General features: G+C 49.4%; 1 protein-coding gene and 1 long non-coding RNA gene across 4 annotated transcripts; one reads left to right on the top strand and one right to left on the bottom strand.

Annotated features, from left to right (window-relative positions):
• Positions 1 to 172: 172 nt before the first annotated feature.
• Positions 173 to 8,873, bottom strand: LOC129059923 (uncharacterized). 3 transcript variants are annotated; one of them, XR_008526145.2, is made up of 4 exons: positions 8,737 to 8,851; positions 6,803 to 6,874; positions 5,153 to 5,370; positions 2,136 to 3,609 (listed from the first exon to the last, which is right to left on the bottom strand). It is a non-coding gene; the product is annotated as an uncharacterized LOC129059923 (long non-coding RNA). The 3 variants fall into 3 exon arrangements; XR_008526146.2 differs by lacking the exon at positions 6,803 to 6,874 and having other exon boundaries at positions 173 to 3,609; positions 8,737 to 8,873; XR_008526147.2 differs by lacking the exons at positions 6,803 to 6,874; positions 8,737 to 8,851 and adding an exon at positions 7,321 to 8,237.
• On the top strand, positions 7,708 to 22,582 carry BNIP5 (BCL2 interacting protein 5). The gene is made up of 11 exons (XM_024248896.3): positions 7,708 to 8,360; positions 9,721 to 9,837; positions 11,334 to 11,398; positions 11,680 to 11,923; positions 12,972 to 13,103; positions 14,139 to 14,200; positions 14,799 to 15,039; positions 15,890 to 16,021; positions 17,130 to 17,194; positions 18,748 to 19,002; positions 20,957 to 22,582. The coding sequence occupies exons 1-11, from the start codon at positions 7,751 to 7,753 to the stop codon at positions 20,990 to 20,992; spliced, it is 1,959 nt and encodes a 652-aa protein (XP_024104664.3). The 5' UTR covers positions 7,708 to 7,750; the 3' UTR covers positions 20,993 to 22,582.
• Positions 22,583 to 24,072: the final 1,490 nt, after the last annotated feature.

The raw sequence follows: 24,072 nt of genomic DNA, 5'->3' as shown, positions 1-24,072 counted from the left end.
TTCCTTCCTTCCTTCCTTCCTCCCTCCCTCCCTTTCTTCCTTTCTTTCCTTCTTTCTTTTTTTCCTTCCTTTCTTTCTTTTCTTCTTTTTTCCTTTGAGACAGGGTCTCACTCTGTTGCCTAGGCTGGAGTGCAGTAGCACGATCATGGCTCACTGCAGCCTTGACCTCCTGGGCTCAAGCAATCCTTCTGCCTCAGCCTCCTGAGTAGCTGAGACTACAGGCATGTGCCACCATGCCTGGCTAATTTTTAAAATTTTTAGTAGAGATAAGATCTCACTATGTTGTCCAGGCTGGTCTTGAACTTCTGGGCTCAAGCAATCCTCCTACGTTGGTCTCCCACAGTGCTGGGATTACAGATGTGAGCCACCATGCCTGGCCTTCTTCTTTTCTTTGTAAGCATTGTTGCATTTGGCCCTACAACTACCCTCTGAGATGACTACTTGTTTTATAAGTGAGCACAAGCTCAGCGACATCATGTCCCCTGCTGTGGTTACACAACTGGCAGGTGTCTCCAGATGGAGCTGACTCCAAAGTTTGGTGCTTCCATATATATTTTGTAATGCCTCCCTGTGTTAATGAACCAAAACAGAATTTCTTAACATTTTTTGCTTTCTTTCTTTCTTTTTTTTGAGACAGAGTCTCACTCTGTCACCCAGGCTGGAGTGCAGTGGCACGATCTCAGCTCACTACAACCTCTGCCTCCTGGGTTCAAGTGATTTTCCTGCCTCCGCCTTCCAAGTAGCTGGGATTACAAGTGTCTGCCACCATACCTGGCTAATTTTTGTATTTTTAGTAGAGATGGAGTTTCGCCATGTTGGCCAGGCTGGTCTCGAACTCCTGACCTCAGGTGATCCGCCTGCTTCAGCCTCCCAAATTGCTGGGATTACAGGCGTGGGCCACCATGCCCGGCCTTTGCTTTCATTTTAATAAAACTGGTTTTTCTTTTCTGATTATAAACATGTATTTACACTCTTTTTTAGAATAAGGCATTACAGAAAGTGGAAATCTGACTTTTTAAGACTTCTTAGAATGTTCCCTCAAGATCCATGGCAACCCTTCCCGGGCATAGCAGATCTGGAACACGTGGCTCTTGTGGGCTCTTCCTTCTGGGTTGTCTCCAGGTCAAGGGATGTGTGTATCCCATCGCTGACCTTTCTTTCTAGGTACCTCCCTCCCCACTAATCTTCAAAGACAACTGAGGGATGTTGTAAAGGCAATAAAGCCACCTCCACTTTCTCCCCCTAACCTGCATTTCCCATTAAGGCTTGTTTTCAACTCTACAGGTGGGGCTTTCCCCAGCCAGACCTTAGGTTATTTTCTGAGCCTTGGTTTCTTACTGGGGTTTTGGTGCAATAAGGAAGTTGTCAAGTGAAACTGTTTTTTCCAGGGTAGCTGAGCTAAGCCTCCTATCATTGGAGGAGCGGGGAGCAGCCCTGGGATGGGTGGTAACAGGTGGAGGCAGGTGAGCCAGCCCATGGCTCTCTGGATTGGCTGCCATGAGCTCAGCTCCTGGGAGATACTGTATATATGGATGGCCAAAGCATCTTCTGAGACACTCAGAAAATTGGCAGCACCAAAGTAGTGGCATCTTCTCCCTGGGAGAGCTGGGTCTGACTTCTCATTGGACACAACTTCCAGCTGACAGGGAGCAGAGCCTAACACAGAGACCTCTTGTCTGAAGATCCCAGCCCAGGGTGTTCAGGACAGAAGCGATTTCTGTGGTCCAAGGTTGGTTGAACAATACCCTCTCCTTTGGGGGCGGTAGCAGTGGGTATGTATCTTGGGGTCCGGAGAGGAGTTTAGTCCTGGGAGTCAAACCAAGAGTCCAGTCCCAATTCTGCTTCCAGCATGCTGGGCCCTCCCAGAGAGGCAGCCGGGGGTGGAGGTCGGGGAATCAGTTTTCTTATCTCTAAAAAGATGGAGCAAAGTTCAATGATATTATCTCAACGGGGTGTTTCTCAAAGGGCTCTGGGCTCACTTGGACTTAAAACTCTGTATTCAAGTCCCAATCCCGCTTATTAGCCGCCACCCTGAGCGAGGAACTTCACTTCCTTGGGCCTCAGTTTTCTTGTCTGTAGAATGGGGCAGCATTACATAGCTCACCTGCTAGTTTCCCTACAGGATGTGATAGAGGTCGAGTTATAGACTTTATGTGAAGGTACATGAGGGAACCCCCTGATAAATGGGAGGTGTTATTATGACCTATGGTTAAATTAAGGTTCTATGAGTTTTAAGGTTTTTGGAAGTTAGTCCAAGAATGAGGAGATCTTACTAAAATAACTCATGGTCTGCTGCTCTCTTGGATGGGAATTTAGAGGCTGGGGGGTGGGTTATAACCCACAGTCCTGACTGACTCCTCACACAGTGTTGCATTGCCCATGGTCTTGGATAGAGGACAGAATGGGGTGGCGAGGGCATGGGTGTCTATACCTAGGCACACGTGATTGTGTGACTCCATGTGCACAGGTCATGGTAGGCGTGTATGTGACTGTGGTTATCTTCATCAGTGTGAAATAGCAGGTTTCTCTCCTCTAAGTCCATGTCTAAGTGCGTGCATGTGTATCTATGCTTACATGAGGCCATTTGGTGTAGAATAAAGAATGTAGGATTTGAATCGGGAGAAGTGGGAGAGTCTCAGCTCTCTGCTTCCCGGCTATGTGACCTTGGGCGTGTCTCTTAATGGTTCGGAGCCTCAGTGCCCCACTGTTAGCCCATCTGATTCACTGCCCCTGGCAAAGATGAAATGAGATCATGTCAATGAAAGGGCTCTCTGGACGCCGTGTGGCTGCATGAAGGTGAGCTGGCTTGGGTTTGCACGTGCCTGTGTATCATTTGTTTGTTTCACAAACACTGAGAGCCTCCCAGGCTCGGGTCCCCTCTCATGGAATTTAGAGTTAGGACCGATGGCAAGTGGTGAGCTTGGTCACATAATTATTGCCTTACACTTGGGACAGGAGAAATACAGGGTGTCTTGAGTCCGTGTAGGTCTGTGGTGTGCACAAGTGTGTTCTGGTGACACATGGATGTCTGTGGTGTTAACTGTGGGTCCACGTGTGTGTGCCACACACTCTGTCCCTCGGGGTGCTGCTGTGGGTGTGCAGCAGGTTGGCTCTCTGTGAAGTTTCTATTGTGTGAATCATGGGGTGGAGAAGGGGAGCCGCGAAGTCATCTCCATGAAAGGCACCAGAGCAGTTAGAGAGTAATGCGGCCAGGTGAACAAATTAGAGAACAGCATAGAGATGAGGTCACCGTGCAACTTAGAAAGTAAACAAAACACAGCAGCAAGCTTGGGGAAGGCAGGCGAACTTCCTGCTCCAGGGTCAGCTTTGTGAGCCTTCTCTGGTTCTTTGTTGCTGTTGCTGGACATGTCACCGGTAAATGTCATGTCTTATCAAACGAAGTCTTGTGATGTGCAGATCATTCGGGTATTTCTGAGCTGATTTGGACTTTGCTCTGACATCCACTTTCGGCCAAGGCAATAACAAGTTTACAAGATTAGCTGGGTTTCCGCATAGCGAGACCACGCTGCTCGCTTAGAGTTCCTGGTCTGGAGCACAGTCTGCGCAGGGTGGGATTCCCTGGTGGTCGGGCTGAACGTAGTTGAGGACCTGGGCACAAAACAAAAAAAGAAGAAGAAAGGAAAGGAAAGTCTTGCTTTGATAAATCCTGGATAGCAGAATTTTATACTTGGAAAGTCTTGAACGGTTTAATTTTGGCACATGTAGGAAAGGGGAGGTTATTAGGATTAAAAGACAAGCTTCCCAGGCCTTAGAGACTTTAAAAGTCTGAGGACACACCATCCACAGAGGTTCTTCAGGGGTCTTCCTGGGGGCGTGTGGGTGTGTCTTCCCCAGCCAGCCGCTCTCTCTCAATCCCTGGCCCGGAGCTGAAGACAATCTTTGGAACATTACAGAGGAGGAGCAGTTGGAGCGGGGGAGAGGGAGGAGAGAGCTGGACTGAGGACAGTCACAGCCACCCAGAGAGGAAAGAGAAAAGAAGGAAGTAGGGCTGGTATCAAATGCTGAAGCACGTAAGGGAGGACAAGACATGGGAAGAGGCCACTGGATTTGGAATTAGGAAACCTTGGGAGACCCTGGAATCTCTTCATTGGGGAAACTCTTGGATAGCAGAGGCCCCCTTCCTGCCTCTGGGCTGCAGCAGCAGCTGCGGGGCTCCTGGCCTTAGTTTCTCTCATCTCCCCGTGGGCTCAGGGCACCGGTTATTCCAGGGAGGGAGCGGCCAAATCACGGCAGCTTTCCTGAAAAAACATCAGGGAAAGCATGTGCTGGTGGGATTGTGTTAATGTTCTGATCAGGAGGAGCAGCGTGTCCTCGGAATGTGGTAGGAGGATACTGCTGCCATTGGCAATGGCGAAAACCGTTTCCATAGCAATGACAGCTTTTTAAAAGATTACTGCGTCTCTCTTCCCGTTAACTGGGTAAGGAAGCGGTGGCCCTCCGTGCGATGGGTCTCATGGAGCCAAATCTGTGCAGACGGAAGAAAGGCTGAGCTGAACAAGAGTGTCCTGGTTCTGTGGTTTTGTTAATGAACAGCTTCTCTGCCAACCCCATCCAATTTGCCCTGACCACAGGAACATATGGAAAACGCAGAGAGAACCCTGACACCGTTCAGTAAATATTTCTGGCTCAGCTTACTTTTTTAAAAATGTGATCTTAAATCACATAGAACTTCAACCTAAATTTATCTTCTTTTAAGACCATGTGCTTCTGAAGAGAGAGCAGATGCAGGGGAATGGAACATTGCTGTCATCACTGTGTACTCACATCCTTACTCCTGCGCATTCAGAGAAGACCAGAATATTCCCTCTGGGGGCACACACTGCATCTCGTTCATGATTGTATCCCTAGCACCGAGCATAATTTCTGGTGCGGAGTGGGTGCTTATTAAATGTTTGTTGAGAGAAATAAGTGAGAACAAACATAAATATTTTCCTCTATGATTTCTTCTCCTTATCCTACCCTGCGTCGTCTTTGGAAACAGAACCATGAGGCAGCCAGTCTCTGAGCCTTTCAGGAACATTAGTGAATTTCCATATAAGGTACAGATACATATTGCTGAAAGTTTCCATGTAGCCCAGATGTTCCTTTTAAGGAACATTAAACAACAAATAAGTCCTTTTAAATTGCCTACCTCCTCCCTGACCTGATTTCTCATTTCCTCCAAGGTCGTCCACGTGTGGACACTCGGCCCCAATGGCCTCTGGCCTCGGCGACCTGGGGCTGCCATACCGTCTGGTTTCCTTCCCAGACTGGTGCTTGGAGGAGGGAAGGCATCCCAAATGTTCGTGTCACCTTCAAATATGTGTGTTCCCATTTCTTTTCTTCTTTCTCTGTATCTTCTTCACTTTCCTGTGGATCCCACACATAAGAAATTGCAATTATAGATTCTTATTTTTGCCTCTAAGCCGAGCATAGCAATAGAATACATTTTAGAGTACATCCCATACCACTAAACATTACTTGGTCAATGCATGCTAAAGCTATAATGACAAATTAGAGCAGGCAACCTGTGGTCCTAAACTCCATAGGACTCTCCAGGGGCTCAGGTTTGGCAATCAAAACCATATTTTATTTTTCTTTTACCTTCCACTGAAGGGAAGAGGCCTTCTGAACAACTCTGGAAAAATTGGAAAGCCCCAAGAGTTTTAGATTAAAGACACACAAATCAAATGCACTGCCCACACCCAGGCGGGCTTGAAATGCTGCCCAGGAGGGAAAGGTTTTTTTTTTTTGTCTTTTTTCATTGGCCGCTGCTTCATTCTGGATGGAGAATGGAAGAGCCCCCGCTGCTCTAAGATGAAATTGGCCCGAAAGCACTGATTTCATGTTAACTACACATCCAAAGATACCTTACGTGTTGTGCCATTTACTAAATGTGTTATACATCTATTCATTTGTTTAATAAGTGCTTATTGAGTGGCAGTGATATGCTAGACATTGTTCTAGGCACTCAAAGATAGAAGACCTAGCAAAATAAACACAGGAGATGAAGAGAGACTCAGACAGGAAACAACTAAACACATAAAGACACGACATTGCACACCACCAGGCCGTAGGGTAGGAGGGGAAAGGGTGTGCTGATGCGGAATAGGCAGGGAGGGCCTCGATGGGAAGGTGATAGTTGAGTACAGCCTCAAAGGAAGTGAGGGAACAAACCATGAACAAACTCATTCTTTCCATGAGGGAAGAATGTTCTAGAAAGAGGGACTGGCCAGTGTGAAGGCCCTGAGGTGAGCGGGCCTGAAGGACAGCAAGCAGGGCTGTGTGCATGGAGTGGAGTGAGAGAGATGTGGTCAGGGGGGTGATGGAGGCTGGGACGTGTGGGGCGTGCCAGCTACTGCAAAGATTTTGGGTGAAAGGGGACCTCTTGGAGGAAGGGAAGTAACTTTTGTTTTAAAAGCCCCCATAGCTGCAAAGGGGAGAAGTTACTGTAAGGAGGGCAAGAGGAGAGCAGGGAGGTCAGTTAGGAGGTGGTGGTAACAGTTCAGGTGAGTGCAGATGGGGACCTAGAGACCACAGGGGGCCGCTGGGGTGAGGACAGGCTGTATGAGAGTGAGGCCAACAGGCCCTGCTGATGGGTCGATGTGGGAGTAAAAGAAAGAAAGGAGGCCAGTAGTGGCTCATGCCTGTAATCCCAGCACTTTGAGAGGCTGAGGTAGGTGGATTGCTTGTGCCCAGGAGTTTGAGACCGGCCTGCACAAACACAGCAAGACCCCATATCTATTTTCTAAATAAAATTATTTATTTTTTTAAAAAAGAAAGAAGTCAGGGGTGACTTTACATTTTTGGCTTGAGCAGTTGGAAGAAAAGAGTTGCCATTGATGGAGCTGCCTCGTGGAATATTCATGACAGCCTGTGAAAGAGGGCAGGGCTCAGGCATGCTTCAGATGAGAACATGGGGCCAGAAAATGTGCCTGAGCTGCCCAGAGTCCCAAGGCTAGTGAGGGGCAGGACTAGGCCTCTGGCTCCGGCTGTATTCGTTTTCCATTACTACTGTAACAAAAGCCCCCAGACCCAGTGGCTTTGGACAAGATGAATTAATTATCATGCAGTTCTGGAGGAGAAGTCCCAAATCAGTCTTGATAGACTAAAACCTAGGTGTGGACAGGACTATGTTCCTTTCAGGGGCTCTGGAGGTGCAGCTGACCAGCCCTGAGATCTGAGCACGATCTTCCTGTGGTCCAGTTTTATCCTCTGGAAAATGAGAATAATGACCCCCATTTCCCAAGGATTTTGGGGGAATTTGCACAAGACAACAGCTTTGAGAAATTGTTGACACGGGAAGTTGACACTACTCACATTAGTGGGCAGTGTGAATGGGCCCACTGGTCAGCACCGGGAGCCAACTTCAGTGTGCCCAGGAGGCCTCTGCTGAGGGAGCTGTTTGGCCGGGCAAGGTGGCTCACGCCTGTAATCCTAGCACTTTGGGAGGCCAAGGCAGGCAGATCACCTGAGGTCGGGAGTTCAAGACCAGCCTGGCCAACACAGTGAAACCCCATCGCTACTAAAAATACAAAAATTAGCCAGGTGTGGTGGCGGGCACCTGTTATTCCAGCTACTCAGGAGGCTGAGGCAGGAGAATCGCTTGAACCCAGGAGGTAGAGGTTGCAGTGAGCTGAGATAGGGCCACTGCACTCTAGCCTGGGCAACAGACCGAGACTCTGTCATAAAAACAACAACAACAACAACAACAACAACTAACAGAGCTGTTTGTTTTGGTTGTAGCCCGATGGAGAATCCAAGGTGCCCAAGGAGGTCCCTGGCGGAGAAGAAAGCCAGGTCTCTGGACAGGCCGCTGGCCCCCGGGAAAGGCTCGGAGTCGTGGGACTGCCATTGCCTCTCCCTACCCACTGCCCCCTCCAGGAAGGCGCTTCACTGGACGACCAGTGATTGGGCCAGACATTCAGACAGCCCAGCTCCGTCTGCAGAGGCTCACTGCACCACCGCTGCAGCCCCCACTCCCGAGGAGACCGGAGAGTTTCTCCCCAGCGAGCAGAGGCCTTCGCAAGACACCAAGAAGGGGTGGCTGAAGACCGTGCTGAACTTCTTCATGAGGACGGGCCCCGAGGAGCCCAGAGAAAAGGCCAGCAGGAGGCCAAGGGGGAAGGAGAGTATCTCCCAGCCTCCGGAGCCCCTGGAAGCAGCAGGGGAGCCAGCCCTCAGGAAGAAAGCCCACCACGACAAGAAGGCTAGCCGCAAGAAGCAAGGTCACAAGAAACACGTGGCCGAGGTGACTAAGGCAGCTCAAGACCAGGAGGCCGGAGGCCAAGAGGAAGGATTGTCCAAGGCGGCTGCTGCCTTGCACTCTGGGGAGGCTGACCTGGGCCCAGCTCGCAGGGGTGAGTGGACCGTGCCCGTTCCTATGGCAACCCCTAGGGTGCTCTGAACTTGCTCCAGGAGCCTCTCCATAGAAGGACGGGGATAGTCGGGGGAGCTGTCAGGGGCCACACTGCTGTGACTTCCTTCCTTCCTCTCTCCCTCCTTCCCTCCCTCCCTCCCTCCCTTCCTTCCTTCCTCTCCTCCTCCTTCTTCTTCCTCTCTTTTCTCTTTCCTTTCTTTCTTTCTCTCTCTCTTCCTTTCTTTCTCTCTCTCTCTCTTTTTTTTTGAGATGGAGTCCCTCTGCCGCCCAGGCTAGAGTGCAGTGGCGCGATCTTGGCTCACTGCAAGCTCCGCCTCCAGGGTCAAGTGATTCTCCTGCCTCAGCCTCCCGAGTACCTGGGACTACAGGCGCCTACCACCACGCCTGGCTAATTTTTGTATTTTTTAGTAGAGACAGGGTTTCACCATGTTGGCCAGGCTGGTCTTGAACTCCTGGACTCAAGTGATCCACGGGCTGTGGCCCCCCAATGTGCTGGGATTACAGGTGTGAGCCACCACGCCCGGCCCACTGTGACATTTCGTTGAGGTAGAACAGCACCGTGGCTGAGTGCTCCAGGGAGAACCCGTCGCAGTGCCGCTGTTCACAGGCTGTGCGGCCCAGGGAGGCAGCTTTACTCTCTGAGCCTCAACTTTTTTCATGGATAAAATGAAGATAAATATAACGTTACTGTCTCACGGAGTGGCCACAGCCCACGAGGAGAGCGCTCAGTGCACAATAGCTGTTATTGCCAACTCCTATAGTTTCAGGAGCACAGACCTAGGAGAAATGAGAAGGCAGGGAGCCGGGTGAGGAGGGAAGCCCTACTCCCATCCCACTGGTGCCTATGTGCTTCTGGGCTGCTTCTTCCAGGCCTTGGTTCTAGACTTCGCTCCATCAGGAGTAAACTTGCTGTGTGACCTCGAGCTTGAGCTGCTCCCTCTGGAACTTTTGATTCCCCACATGTAAATGAGGGTGCTGGCTCCCAAGGTGCCTTCCTATTCTGCCTTGCAAGGCTCTGGAGCTGAATGCCCACTGGCACCTACAGGGAGGGGGACTCTGCCTTGCAGCACTCAAAACTCAGTGTTTATGATGGGGAGAAGATTGAGGATTTGCGGGGAGGGGGTTAACAAGAGAGGTGTCTTGGTGGAAGCAGCCTCTTCTCAAATAAAAATCTTAGTGGGTTTCTGATTTTTTGGTTAAGCCTAGAGCGGGCTGCAGCAGCGCCTGTTGCACTGTGAATTCTGTGCTGTTTTCTCGTGTTGATGAACAAATTCAGGAGAATGTCACTGAGACACGCACATACACACCTACATACCCGTTTGCTTTCGTCTCTATTCCAGGTGGGGAAGATTCTGATCACCAGTCCTTCCTCATCGAAGTGGATGGTGCTGGAGCTTTGGATGTTTCTCCCCATGCCACAGGTCACCAGCAAGAAGAGGAGCTCAAAAAGCCTGACCGTGAGTTGGAATCTCTAGTGACCTTTTTGCCTGTGGCTGAGGTGGCTGTTACTGAATGAGACGGATTGTTCTGAATGATTACTGAGACCTTGGATGGTGGCTCTCAAAATACACGCACTGGCCTTTCTTGCCTCTTTTGGTGCTTCTGGCCACGTTTGCTTATTTTAGAAGTTCACAGAAGGGAGGCTGGGGAATTGGAAAGGCTGCTGGCAAATGCTTCTGCCTTATGTGTTAATGAAAATGGAACTTTTCTTAGTCTTTTAAAATTTATTTTACTTTAAAAAATATATAGAAGAGTGAAAAGTATAGTTCAATGCTTTGTATACTCACCGTTGTTTACACTCTGCCACAACTTGTATACTCATAGTTGTTTACACTCTGCCAGTTTGCTTTGTGTGCGTATCATTTTGTTGCTGAATCATTTTGGAGTAAATCATGCCTCATCCCTAAATACTTAAACATGCATCTCCAAAAAATAAGTACAGTCTCACACAAAACCACAATACCATGAGTGCTCCTAATAAATGGAGAATAATCCCCTACTCATCTAATTCCCTGTAAAAAAGATGAGCATATTTTATCATATATGAAATGAAGGCGCTATGCATATGTCAAAGAATAACTGAAAGGCATTGAGTTAGTTATTTTGCAGCTAATTGTTTTCTTACATGAGAGGGAACCAGCTGGTAGCTGAGTCAAGCGACAAAAGCCAAACAATTTATAAGTGAGAGGGAAGTTAGGAGTTAAAAAAAAAGCAAACCCACAGACAGCCTGGGAACAGGGAACCTTGTTTGCATCTCTCTTCATGTAAATGCATCAGCTGGCACCTAGCAGAGGACAGTGTGGGCACATTGTCCTTGAATAGGCTGACTGGAGTATCAAAGGAAACCATTTCCATGTCAGTGGCTTCTCCGTGCAGACACGAGGGTGTGGCTGAGGCATCAGCGTGGCAGGCTCTCTCTGTGTCATGCCTGCTGACGTCCTTTCATCCTCCACCTTAGTTAGGCCAGGTATCCACCATTTTCCCACTGGAATTTTGCAGGTTGGAAGATCAACATTAGCCTTGCAAAGTGTTCTCAAGCCCAGTCCCTCATTTGACAGCCTTCTGAGGGAGGCAGGACAAAGATTATGACCCACATTTCACTGGGAGAGATAAAGGCCCAGAGAGGTTAAGAAACTTATTCAAGGTCACACAGCTTACTGAATCCAAAGAAGACGTTCCTAGATCTGTGACTTTCAAAGGAAATAGTGGGGCACAGGTTGAGAGCCTAAAGGGCTGACCTGAAATTTCCTGCATAAAGTGTCATGATTTGGCTTAGTGCCTTCCCCGGAGGATCTTCCAACCTTCTCTCAGAAGAACTTGCCCCTGGGATGTGGTGCTTTCCCTCCACTGTGTGGCCTAAAGAGTTGTTTAAGAGAACTGTCCAAGATGGTAATTTAGAAGGAGTTGTCTGTGCATTTAGAAAGAATAACTGGATGCATTTGCTTTCTTCCAGAGGATGCTATCATTCAGATGATAGTGGAATTGCTCAAAAGAGTGGGAGACCAGTGGGAAGAAGAGGTGAGGAGTAAACTTTGCAGGTCTCCAGGGGCTCTCTGCCTTCTCTTCCTCCTCCTCTGCCAAGCTGCACCTGTCCTTGCAGGCTGGGCTCTAGTCTCTTCCTTCCCTGAAGCCTCCTTTTGCAGCTTCAGAACTCAGCCCTCCCCCTGCTCTGGGCTCTGCTGCCTCCCCTCTCCCGGGGGCCATCCTGCAGCTTGGCTGCTCTTCATTTGCATCCAGAGGGCCTTCCCCCTCTCCTCAATGTCATGAGCCTGACTCAGTTTTTCTCCTCTCCCCAACAGCAATCTCTGGCCTCACAGCTGGGGGTGGCCCTGCCAAACCCAGCACCAGCTGTTAGGAAGAAATCCCAAGAGAAAAAGACAAGCCTCAAGAGAACCTCAAAGACAAACCCCAAGAAACACGGCTCCGAGGAGGCCAAGAGGGGGGCTGCAGATGTTTCCAGTCCAGAGGCCCGGCCACCCAAGAAGTCCGGCTTTCTGCCCCTGTGTGTCGGCGGCCATCGGCCTTCCATCTCCAGCAGCTACGGTGAGCAGGCTCTGCAGTTGCCATAGCAACCCTGCAGCTGCCTCCAGCTCTGGAACCTTCCCTGGGGATGGAATTGGCCATTTTAAAGGTTACGTTGTGCCTAGTCTGACTTTTGCACTCTGTCCTGAGTGGTGTGAGGATGACTGTGGGAAGAGAGAAAGAATGCCAGCAGGTCACCTCCACACACAAAACCTCAGCGAGGTCTAGGCAACCCCAATAAGCCCTTGATGGAAATTATGTTCCGGGATTTCCCAACCATCCACGTTTCTTGGCCGCCTCAGCTTCTGCACCCTGGCAGGGAGGGGAGTAGTGTGTGCAGGAAGGAGCTGGAGCAGGGGAGGCAGGAGACCTGGGTTCTAGCATATTGTCTATGTCATTCCCCATCTTTATGCCTCAATTTCTTCACCTGTAAAGTGAGACATTTCCCTGCTGCATATCTGTATCTTAATCAGTCCTCACAGCCATCAGATGAAGTGCAACTATTATCCCCACCTTACAGATGAAGGAACTGAGGCTTTGGGAGGTAAAACAATGTGTTCAAGGCCACATGGCCCATGGATGATGGGGCCAGAGCTAGAGGCGGAAAGGATCAGACAAGTCATTTCTTCCTGGGCATCAGGGAGAACAGGTCATCCTGTTAGGTCATCCCGGCCAGGAGAATTTACATCTTAGAAAGGAGAGAGTGACGCTTAACACCAAAGAGGGGAATTTCAGGCCCATGGGGAGATATTTTCATGCTATGATTCATTAATTCATGCCATGGGACCAGGCCTCTACTATTCAACTTGTGGATCAAGTCAAAACAATGGAGGGAGGAGAGGGCAACAAAGCCCAGGAAAGCCAGTTCTATGGAAGCACAAAGGGATAAGGGAGCTTGGTCTGGGCCAGTAAATCAGAGACACAGCCCTGCCCAGCAGCTGTCTTCCAGCCCCTTAAGGCCTTAGTGTGATCCAGCCACGGAGCCCACTTTGAGTCTGTGCTAGCTTCTGTGCATAGTCAACAGCCCCAGACAGACAAAACACACCCTCTTTTTCCTTCTGCTTCTCAGGCTTGGAAGAACCTGAAGTCCAGGAGGCCCCATCTACAGAGGCTGGGGCTCCAGGTCCCTCCGTGCTTCCCACCCCATCAGAGAGCCGGGAACCTGGAGAGGAGCTTCCGCTGGACAGACCCTCGGAATACAGTCAGTACTCCTCTCCTTTTCTCAGATACCCCTTGCAGAACTTCTGCTCTGACTCCCCCACTTGCAAAGAGACACTGAGCCAGAGAGAGGCAGTGACCTGTCCAGACCTCCCTCTGAGTACAGCAGGCTGGGGAGGCGGCTTGGGGCCCAGAGCCCAGGCCCAAGCCAGGCTGCCTGTCTGAACCTTGGTAAATGGCAATAGTGTTGATGCTTACCCTGATGAGGCAGACAGGAGGCAAAGGGAGGAAAGTGCTGGCCCACACCAAGGGCTCGGCCGATGGGGTGATCTTACGGACCTGGGTTTGAGTCTGGGCTTTGACCCCTTTGAGCCGTGTGGACTTGGGCAAGTTACTTCATCTCTGGTCTCAGTTTCTTCATCTGTGAAATGGGGGCAGCAAGTACCTGCTTTCTAGAATTGTCGGCAGCATTTAGGGCAGCCCCTGTTAGTGGCTAATATGTGTTAGGTGCCATTTGTTCCTCTTATTGTCGTTGTTGGGTGGCCCAGCTTGAGAGCAGAGCTCAGAAGTAAAGAGGATAGGGAGAGGGGTAGGGGCCTTGGGAGGGAAGCTCAGCTAATGGCAGCTGCCATCGCTGTAATTATTATTTTACCATTGGCAGAGCCAGGCCTAGAAACACATATATATATATATAATATCACCGTCAGGTCTGAAAAGACCTGGAAAGATCTCTGCCCCCATCCCCTGCCATTCTGCCTTGTTTGCTTTTCATAGAAAATATGCCTTGAAGGGAAATTCTGCCTGGACAGGGAGAAGGTGCGGGATGAGGGCGCCTGTAGGGAATGGGTCTCTCCAGATGGCCCTGAAGGGCCTCCTCCTGGGTGTCTATTTAGAGGCCCTCATTGGTAAAGTGAATATGTATCCCATGAAACCAGCTCTGCCCTCAGGCCACCTCTGGCAGCTCTTTAGCCCCCTAGAGAATCACCCAGGGAGCCACCGGGGCAATTAGGAAACGAAGACTGACCACAGAAGAGCTTTTCTAGCCCCACAGTTAACCATGCATGTTGATCTTTTTCAGAAGAATTCATTCAGAAGATCATTTCCATGCTCCAAGATGCAGAAGAACAGCAAGGAGAGGAGGTGAGGAAGATGCTCCCCATGTAACCCTGACCTAACTGTGGGCTCCCCAGCCCTGCCTGGTGTAACAACTTCCCTGTCTCTGCTGCTCTTCTGTGTCCTGCCAAAGCCCTGCTCCAGTCCCTCTTTTTTTTTTTTGGAGACGGAGTCTTGCTCTATCGCCCAGGCTAAAGCACAGTGGCTCGATCACGGCCCACTACAACCTCCACCTCCTGGGCTCCAGCGATTCTCCTGCCTCAGCCTCCTGAGTAGCTGGGACTACAGGCATGCACCACCACACCTGGCTAATTTTTGTATTTTCAGTAGAGACAGGGTTTTACCATATTGGCCAGGCTGGTCTTGAACTCCTGACGCCTGGTGATCCACCTGCCTCAGCCTTCCAAAGTGCTTGGATCATAGGCGTAAGCCACTGCACCCAGACCCAATTCCTCCTTGAAGCTTCCCCAGCCCCCTCCAGACCACACATATTTCCCCACACTGAGCATCAACCACTCTTCTCTGGGCAACGCCTGCTAGCCCACCGTGGCTGTCTTTCCACAGCTCACCTGAGATCTCCTCAAGGTCAGGGGCCCTGACTCACTTTCTCTCATCTCCCCCACAGCAACCTCAAGTCCAAGAGGAAGAGGTAGGTGTAGAAAACCCGGCTCCACACTGCAGAAGGAAATCTCAAGAAAAAAAGTCGAACTTCAGGAGAGCGTTTTACCATAAGAAACACAGCTCCAAGGAACCCAGAAGAGCGGGGGCAGCAGGGGCTGCCAGCCCGGAGGCCCGACGGCCCAAAAGGCCCAGCTTTCTGCCCCTGTGTGTCGGTGGCCATCGGCCCTCCACCTCCAGCAGCCTTGGTGAGCAGGCCTGGTGTTGCCATGGTAACAGAGGCTTCCTCTTGGGCAGGGCTGCTGTGTGGCCTGTCTGTCGTTGACAGGCTGGCATAGTGGAGGATGTCCACTGTTGCCGAAAGCCCTGACTGTGTCTTTCCATGCTGAGCAGAGTGGGCGGTGTGGAAGTGTGGGGAGAGGTGAGGGGCCAGGTGCCAGCAGGACCCCACCCCCAGTAGCCCCTGCTCACTGCACACGCCCTCCCCTCCCTCTCCACACACAAACACTTAACAACAAATGTGGTGGGAGATCTGTGCCGCTGTGCATCAGAATCACTTGGCTAGTTCATAGACAAGCACAGAGACCTGGGTTTGATGAAGTAGGAGATGGCCTGGGCCTGTTTTTTCACTACACCAAAGCGTGAGGACCACTGGTGTACAATAATTCCCCTGACGTCACGGAGTGCCTACTACCTGCTAGTTTCACACATATTATCTCATTTAACCTGCTCTCAACCCTGTGAGGTCAATCTTATCACTCCCGCTTAACAGATGGAGAAAGTGAGGTTCAGACAGGCTAAGTGACCCAGAAAACCTGGCAGAAGGAAAGGGTTCATTTGGTGGGCCCTGTTGGCACACCTGTTTTAACTGCACCCCTCCCAGACTAAGGAGGCAGAGAGGGCTGGTGGGCGAAAGTTAGGTTTCTGGAGAAGGCCACGAGTGCACCACGAACTCCTCTGAGGCAGAGCCAGGGGCAGGAAACTCACCGAGGAGCCTGGTAACCAGCCGCTGCTTATGCCTGTGCCTCCGAACAACTTCTTGTCAGGAACTAGATTCAACTCTTTGCAAAACACTCAACAACTCTTTTTTTGCCCTAGATCCAGAAGATCTCAAGTGCCGGGAGCCCCTGCCCGCAGAAGGGGAGCCAGTTGTGATCTCAGAAGCACCCTCCCAGGCCAGAGGCCACACGCCAGAAGGGGCACCTCAGCTGAGTGGAGCATGTGAATCTAGTCAGTAACACCCCTGCTCTTACCTGGACAGCTTCCCCGGGTGCTTCTCTTCCACATGGAGTTCACAGGCTGAATGGGGGAGGGTTCTGAGGAAGGAATGGAGAAGGCAGCAGGCAAAGACTCCAGGAGACTCTAGGATGGGGCAGGGGGCACAGGCTTGGCCTTTAAACTGGGGCTGTTGGGGCAGAGTTGCAGGTAGAGGACACCTGTCTATCCTGTGGGATGTAATTAACACCCCCCATTCGTTTGCTTGAATGTTTCATATGAAATTCCTGGCTTGCTCCGGGTCTCATAAGCAGTGGTGTGCTGGCAGACAGGCTCTCCATTGGGAGAAGGATGCCCTACTTTGTAGCATTTGCAGATTTCCATGGCATAAATATTTTTACCTTGGCTGATTTCAAGCTGCTAACAGTTTATAACAACTAGTCCACAAATGAATTAGCCTGGCATGGTGGTGTGTGCCTGTAATCCCAGCTACTCGGGAGGCTGAGGCAGGAGAATCACTTGAACCCAGGAGGCGGAGGTTGCAGTGAGGCGAGATCGTGCCACTGCACTCCAGCCTGGGTGACAGAGCGATACTCTGTCTAAAACAAAACAAAACAGAACAAAACAACTAGTCCACAAATTTCCTGAATATTTACAGTAAACTTAGTATGAGTAGGCCCTGGCACACCGCTGCTTAGAACCCAGGTGGATGGGTACATTCCTAATGGGTCAGTAGCCCTGGCATGTCCCCTCCCTGCATTCTGATGTGCTTCTCCTTGTCCAAACTCCCATTCTTGACTGTGCTACCCTGTAGCCTGGATAAGGGACACTGGGAGGCCTCAGTTTCCCACCTATCAAATGAAGCTGAATGTGGTTACAGGTGAGGCCCAGCAAGCCAGAGTCCCTTCTATTTCTATGAAGGGGACCCAAACAAGTCTGTCACACTCTAGCTCTAGTTTAAGGCAAGAATTGTCTTGGTCCATCATAACTAATGTGTGTGCTGAGTTTTAGAGAGAAAATACTGTCTTTCACAGGTGGATGTGTTGTTGCAGCACTTTGTTTTTGGAAGGGAACTGGGCATCACCCAGTCAACAGTCACTCAATCCTCCTTTCTTTTCCTTAGAGGAGATCATCATCCAGAAGCTTGTGGCACTTCTCCAAGAAGTGGATGGCCAACTGGGGCAGCAGGTGAGCACCACTCAGCCCTCCCCAGGCCAACCCTAGGACCTCATCTACCCACAGCTGAGACCTGGGTTCCATCCCCAAGTCTGCACCTCTGGGCAACTTTGAGCATGTCCCTTAACCTCTCTGAGTCTCGGTTTCCTCTTTTCCAAAATGAGAGATAATTACCTACTTGACCAAGCTTACTGCATATGTAGAAAACTCCAGACATGTAGCAGATGAGGGAACTGTTTAAAATAACACAATGCTCATGTGGCCTCCCTGCCCCAGCCAGGACCACTCCTGTCCAAATCAGCTATTAAAGTTCGACTCACGTCCCCTGTCCTTGGAAGCCTCCTCCGCCCACACCTGGCCACTCCTGGCCCCCACCCGCCCGGCTGATTCCATTCCCTGTGGTCTCCGGGTTCACTCTCGGTCTTGCTGTGCTCTTCAGCATTTATACGGTCTCCCATTCTTTCAAGCTTGTTGATTTTCTCCCCTGATAGGCAGTCTGTAACAGAAGGTTCCCCACCCTTGGAAAACAGTCTATTTGGAGAGACAAACACAGATCACATGTGAAGAGGTCAGGTTAAAGATGAGTAATCAGCATAGCGGACGCTCTGGGTGCCTCTCTTCACCACCAGGGTGCACACTGGCCCATCCAGCTGCCAGCACCTGCCTTCTTGTGCCTGAGGACCCAGGGTCATTTTGCAACTCATGTGGGAGACAGAACGAACAGCCTCCACTTCCCCATGAGCAACCCTCAACCAATGGCTGGTGGGAGTTGGTGGATAGAGACCCCAGTTCCCTTGCCTTTGTAGGGTATAACTGAGGAACGTGCTCTCACCTGGCTCCCAAGGTGCCCTGAGTGGATTAGGCTCCAGTTGCCACCCCCTGGGCCGCCTTCCCATTCTTGTTCCAGGTCTCATTCTCCCATCAGCATTTCCTGGGATCATTTAATGAATAAAATGCCTGTACCCAAGTCCTTGTATCTGGGTCTGCCTCTGGGGAACCCATTTAGTTATTAAGAGAAAGGAGCTTGTTGGAGGAGGCTTAGAAGGAACTAAAATTCCTCTAACATCTGTACTAAACATTCCTGTACTAAACATTTTATATAAATTCTCTCATTTCATTCCCCACCCCTCCAATCCCCGCCCAGCAATCCTGGGGCTGCGTGGATACTTTACATTTTACGGATGACCAGAGGCTCACACACATAGTAAGTGCAACTTAAGCATCCCAATTCTAGACTGTCATACATTTAAATAATAAAGTACGATTATTTGTCAAATATGGAGTGGCTAGGGTAGATGAGAAGGCTCTGTGGGGTGTTTGCTTCTGAATTATCTGAGTCTAAAAACCTGTACTTCCACCCTTGCCCTCTACTTTGTCCTGCTGCTTTGAGCTGGACCTTGCAGAACAGATTCTGAGAGTCTAGGGGCAGTGGAGGGATGTAACAAGGAGAGCTCATCCCAGGGACAAGGAGTGCCCTGCCTGGCTGCATGGAGTTGCGGGAGGGGCAGTTGGCGGGAGGGGTACTGCCAGCAACACTAATGACCTGCTTTCATTTCCGCTTCCAGATCAGGCGCCACCCCAGCTTTAAGAGGTTTTTTTACGAGTTCTCGGACTCCTCCCTCAGCAAGCTGGTAGCCACCCTGCGCAGCCAGGTGGCCCACTCCTCTAAGCTGGACAGGAATCACGCCAGGAGACTCTACCAGTTTGACGTTAGCTTAGCTAACAAATTTGCTGGCAACAACAGCCACGCCATGTGCATCCTCATGGGCCTAAGAGACCACTACAATTGCATCCAGTTCCCATACAGGGAGGACCAGCTGGTGAGAGAGGGCGGGGAAGACAATGGCGATGTAGCATAAGTGACAGCAGGCTCACAGCTGGCCTCCAGTGGGATCTACTTATCCTCCTCTCCCCTCCCCTGCTCGGTTCAGAATTTTTGGGTCTATCTCAAATGCCACCTCCTCACTGAGGCCTTCTGAGACAATTCTAAACCATGACAACCTTTTTCTTTTCTGAAACCTCACTGCTTTTACTCCATAATTAGCATCTTCTTTATTTGGCTCTAGTCTTCAATTACATGTACGTTTCCATGCTTTTTGATAGAATGGCATATTGGACTGGCTACGATCTTAGCTTGCCTTGTTATTATTTTGCGGGCTCTGTTGCTTGGCTTCTCAATTCTAGGCTGTCATAAAATGTAAATAACAAAGTAAGGTTATCTATCAAATAAGGGGTGGCTGAGGTAGACAAGAAGGCTCCATGGGCTGTTGGTTCTGGAAGGCTTCCAGGAGGCAATCACTCACTGACCTGGCCTTGGTTGCTTAATGAACAGCCTCTCTCCTGCTGTCACCTTCACTGTTCTGAGTGCATTTATGCTTTTCCTAATAATTTCCCCTCCCCCAAATCTCTGAGATATTCCGTTCAGAGACGATGCTTGTCACTGATTTTTTTTTTTGAGACAGGGTCTTGCTCTGTCACCCAGGCTGGAGTGCAGTGGTGTAATCACGGTTCACTGCAGCCTCAACCTTCCTGGGCTCAGATGATCCTCCCACCTCAGCCTCTCAAGTAGTTGGGACTACAGGTGCATGCCACCATGCCTAGCTAATTTAAATTTTTTTTTTTTTTTTGGTATAGAGATGGGTTCTCACTATGTTGACCAGGCTGGTTTTGAACTCCCGGCCACAAGCAATCTTCCCACCTTGGCCTCCCAAAGTGCTGGGATTACAGGCATGAGCCACCACACCTGGCCTGATTTCTTAAAAATTCTGAGCTCTCATATTTTCTGGTGGACTCTGATAAAGATTTCTTGATCGTTTTCTAATTCACTTAACATAACCTGCTTACAAACATTTGACCCAGATCCACAGTGTAGAAGCCTCTGAATGAAGGTGTGACTTTAGAGGAATGAAATGTTCTGTTTGCTGGTGTCGGACAAACAGGACCAGAACTTCTACATCCAAGTGGTACCCTGGGAAACCTTTTGCAATGATGCTACTATCACCCAAAACACTCTGTCTTTCTTGGAATTACCTTTAGAAGCCGTTTGAAAAGTCTCTCAGGAGACCTGGCTTATTTCATGGTAGTTGTATCTTGAAATTCAAATGCTCTTCTCTCCTTTGGCTCATTTTCCTGGTGGGAAATCCTCCTTACCATGGACCTCTCTCTCTTCTTGGCCTCACTGTCTTCTCCTAGAGAATAGGAATGTTACAGATAATTTACCCTCTAGGATGGGTTAGGTAATAGCTTACAGATTGATCTGAGTTATTCGTGAAAGATATTACAGAAACATCAGTTCTGACATCCTCAGTTGCCCTGACTTCATCTTCTGGTTTTACTAACCATTCATTCATTCATTCATTTAACTGGTAGCTATTGGCAGCCTCCTATGTGCTTAGTTGTGCAAAGGGCTGTGAGGCTCTGTGGAAGGTTCTGCCTTCAAAGGCTTCATCTGCCAATGGAAAAGACAACTGTTTGATGACAAAATTAAATAGCAACCAAATACCAAATGAGTGGTAGCTGAGGCCCATGAAGCAAGTTGGTCCTGGGAGCCTTCCAGGAGGTGGAGGTGCTGATTTTGACCTTTGAGAATGGGGAGGCTGTCTGGGGAGAAAGGATCAGGAGAACAATGTCAGCAGGAGGTGTTGCAAGAACAAAGACTCAGAGATGGAGGCTGGGGTGGGGTGTTAATGGGATAATGGGAAGTCTGTTGTTTCCAGAGTGAACCCATAAATAATTGAGCTGTGGCTAACACCTATGTTCTTTTTCTCTTCCCAGAACATCACAAGTCCTGAGGTTCAAAGTCCAGATTGAAAGCTGTGTCTTGCACTCAAATTCCCTTGAACTAGCCAAACGGTTCACAGCTTTAGCCAGGAGACCCTGAAGATGCTCTGTGATGTCCCAATCCCTGCTTCACAAACGTGATGGAAGACAAGAGCAGACAACCATTCTGTGTCCATACCCTAGTACCTGAGAAGCACAAAGCATTCTCCCACAAGGCAAGACACAGAGGCCACGTCTGGGGAAATCAGCACTGGACTGGGAATGAGGAAGACCGGGGCTCTACCTGCTGAACCTACCCCAGACTTGCTGCATGACCGTCTACACATTCTCCCTCCTCTCCAGACTTTGGAGTCTAGGATCCCACCCAGAAGGCCTACTGATATTTTCTCAGATGTTCGTTTTAACTGAGTCTAGTTTTTAAACTAAATTTTTATTTAATCTCTAAACAGAACATCCACATGCATCCAAACAGATGTGCATCGAAGTGTATCCCATCATTTCTTCAGTTGACCAGTAGTTCTTCATGCTCATATGGATTTGTAGATGCCTCCCAGGAACTCTGCAGGCCCAAGATGGAAAGACCTAGAGACTGGGGCCACTTGGTCTCTCAGAATCCTTCTAACCCTGTGTCCTGTCATTCTATGACTAGAGAAATGGAGCTGATACCTTGCACCTCTCCCATCTTGTGGGATTGGCTAGGAGTCAGTGAAAAAATGGATGTGAAGAGTTCTGAAAATTACCTAGTGCCATGTCCATGTAGGCACTATAGCTTCTTTTGGGTAGTTTTCAGGAAGTGGAGGAGGGCTTCAATGGGCTGGACTGCCATGGATTGTTGAACAGGGGTGCACTGCTCAAGAGCACCATACTCCAGGAGGTACTATTCATATCCTAGACATTGTGGATTTGTAGATTTATGATGACAGTTTTGCAGCTGGTAGCAGTAACGTGTCTTGAGAAAAGGGCTGTTTTTTGTATTTGCACAAAGGTGAAGTGTGGGGGTGCCAGAGGCTCTGCCTTCCGTACAGCTCAACAGTTTCAACAGCTTGACTCAGGTGTGAAATTTGCCACATGTTCATATCTATGTGCAGGAAGGACAAGACTGTAGACAGAGAGCCGGCTCCCTTGGACACTGCCCAGAACATGTGGTCATGGGGGAAAGGGTGTTAAACCTGGATGGCAAGTGAGATCTTGTGACCCTTGGGGACATGGTATTGCCGTGTTGAACCTGCTGTCGCACCATGGGGTAGGACTGGGGAGGAGGAGCAGTCTAGAGCGGAGAGGCCCTGGGTGCTTATATGGGACTGGCCTCCAACCCGAGGCACTGGCTTCATCAGCTCAACTCAGCCTATCCGGAAAGCCATTTAGTTTTTATTGCTGCTTCTGAGAAGTGGGGGAGAGGTGAGCTATTTGTGGATTTGTTTTAGGCAGTGTTCACGATCATAGCACCTAAATATGAAGGATCAGAATAAGTTATGAAATGAAGGTCAGGAACCTTTTGTACATAGTTTCTTATTTGGAATGATGTTCTTTAAGCCCTATGAGTATTTGGTATGTGCTCCTGATGCTGGCATCTGAGTCTCATTTTTGTACTGTGTTATTTGAGCAAATAAATACGTTAATTTGCACAAAGGTGTGATCTGGGTTATTCACCATGGAAGCAAGACAGATACCCACCTGCCACCTACAACAGTCTGGTGCCTGCAAGGCTGTGTGGGTTGGCCTCCTTGTCCCTGCCTGGATCCCCTCCAGGTGTCCCATCCTTGGAGTGCCAGCTCGCTGATGCAGTAAAAAAGTGTCCTGGGCTGGGTGTCAGGAGACTTGGGTTTTAATCCAGCTGCCCCCAGGCTGGGTGACCCTGGGGACAAGATACTTGCCCTCCAGACCTGACATTCTACAACTCAGTGACTCTCAATGTGACAGTTCATTGCATGTCCAGGAAAATCAGGAGCAGTACTGATTCCACCTTGTCTCTTATTAGTCCCCCAAATATGGTGCTTAAATTCTGTCACTCAGAGCCAAGATAAAAAATTGTTAGAATACAGCGCTAGGTTTTTGGTCCATAAAATGTGGTCTCCAAGGACAGACATTGATGATGTCCTTTCTCCTCTCTCAGGTGACACATGAGTGTCTGTTCCTCAACCCCTGAAGGCTCACCCTAATGCTCCAAGGAGAGCAGGAGGAGGCAGCATTATTATCCTCCTCTCACAGATGAGGAAACAGAGGCTCAGAGTAGGGAAACGCCTTGTTCGCAGTCACACAGCCAGATACAGACAGAACCCAGCCAGGAGCAGGCTCTGATAACTCCTATTTTAGTGTCCTTCCCTCCAGTTATGATCTAATTCATTAGTTCATTTATTCAACCAATGTTTATTGAGCACTTACTATGTTCCAGCTCTGATGCTAACCGTGTGGAATACACAAATGCAAAAGACACAACCCCTGCCCACAGGATGCTCACAGGCCCCACTGGTTATGGGGCTTTTGTGCCAATATGAATATAGGGCACCCTGTGAGGGTGCTGTGGAGGGGTGGGGCCCCTCAACTCCCACCATAGATGTTTTTGGTTTTTCTCCCCCAAGTGCTGGCAAGTATGTAGAGCAACACAGATGGTTTTTACAAGAGCACTGGGGTGCATAGAGGTCCTGCTGCTTTGCATGGCTTTAAAAAGGTGGGCAAGTAACATCACAACATAATTAACCTAATTCCCTCCCTCTGAGAAGTCAGAAGCCTAAGTGGGTGAGTCAGAGATAATGGGGTCAGCTGAGAACTGGTTGAGCTGGAGGTGTTAGCTGGGTTACGGCGGGGTTTTGCTGTGGGTATCAGTCAGAGGTGCTTGCCTGGAAGAAAAGACAGCATTCTGGTGTTGCCCCGGGCACAAGCGAGGCCTCCCAGTTTCAAAGCACAGTGGCTGACATGTAACAATTCGTTCATGTTGATTAGAAAAAAAAAAGAGAAAAAGGAGAAAGAAGCTAATTTGGGTTGCCAGATTTAGCACATAAAAATACAGGAGACCCAGTTAAATTTGAATTTCAGATAAATTACAAATAATTGCAATATTGAGGACATACTCCTACTGAATAATTATTCATTGTTTATCTGAAATTCAAATT

Source organism: Pongo abelii, chromosome 5 (assembly GCF_028885655.2).
Source record: "Pongo abelii isolate AG06213 chromosome 5, NHGRI_mPonAbe1-v2.0_pri, whole genome shotgun sequence".
NCBI lineage: Eukaryota > Metazoa > Chordata > Mammalia > Primates > Hominidae > Pongo > Pongo abelii.
Note: the sequence above shows the minus strand (reverse complement) of the source record. Positions and strands in the feature narration are given on the sequence as shown.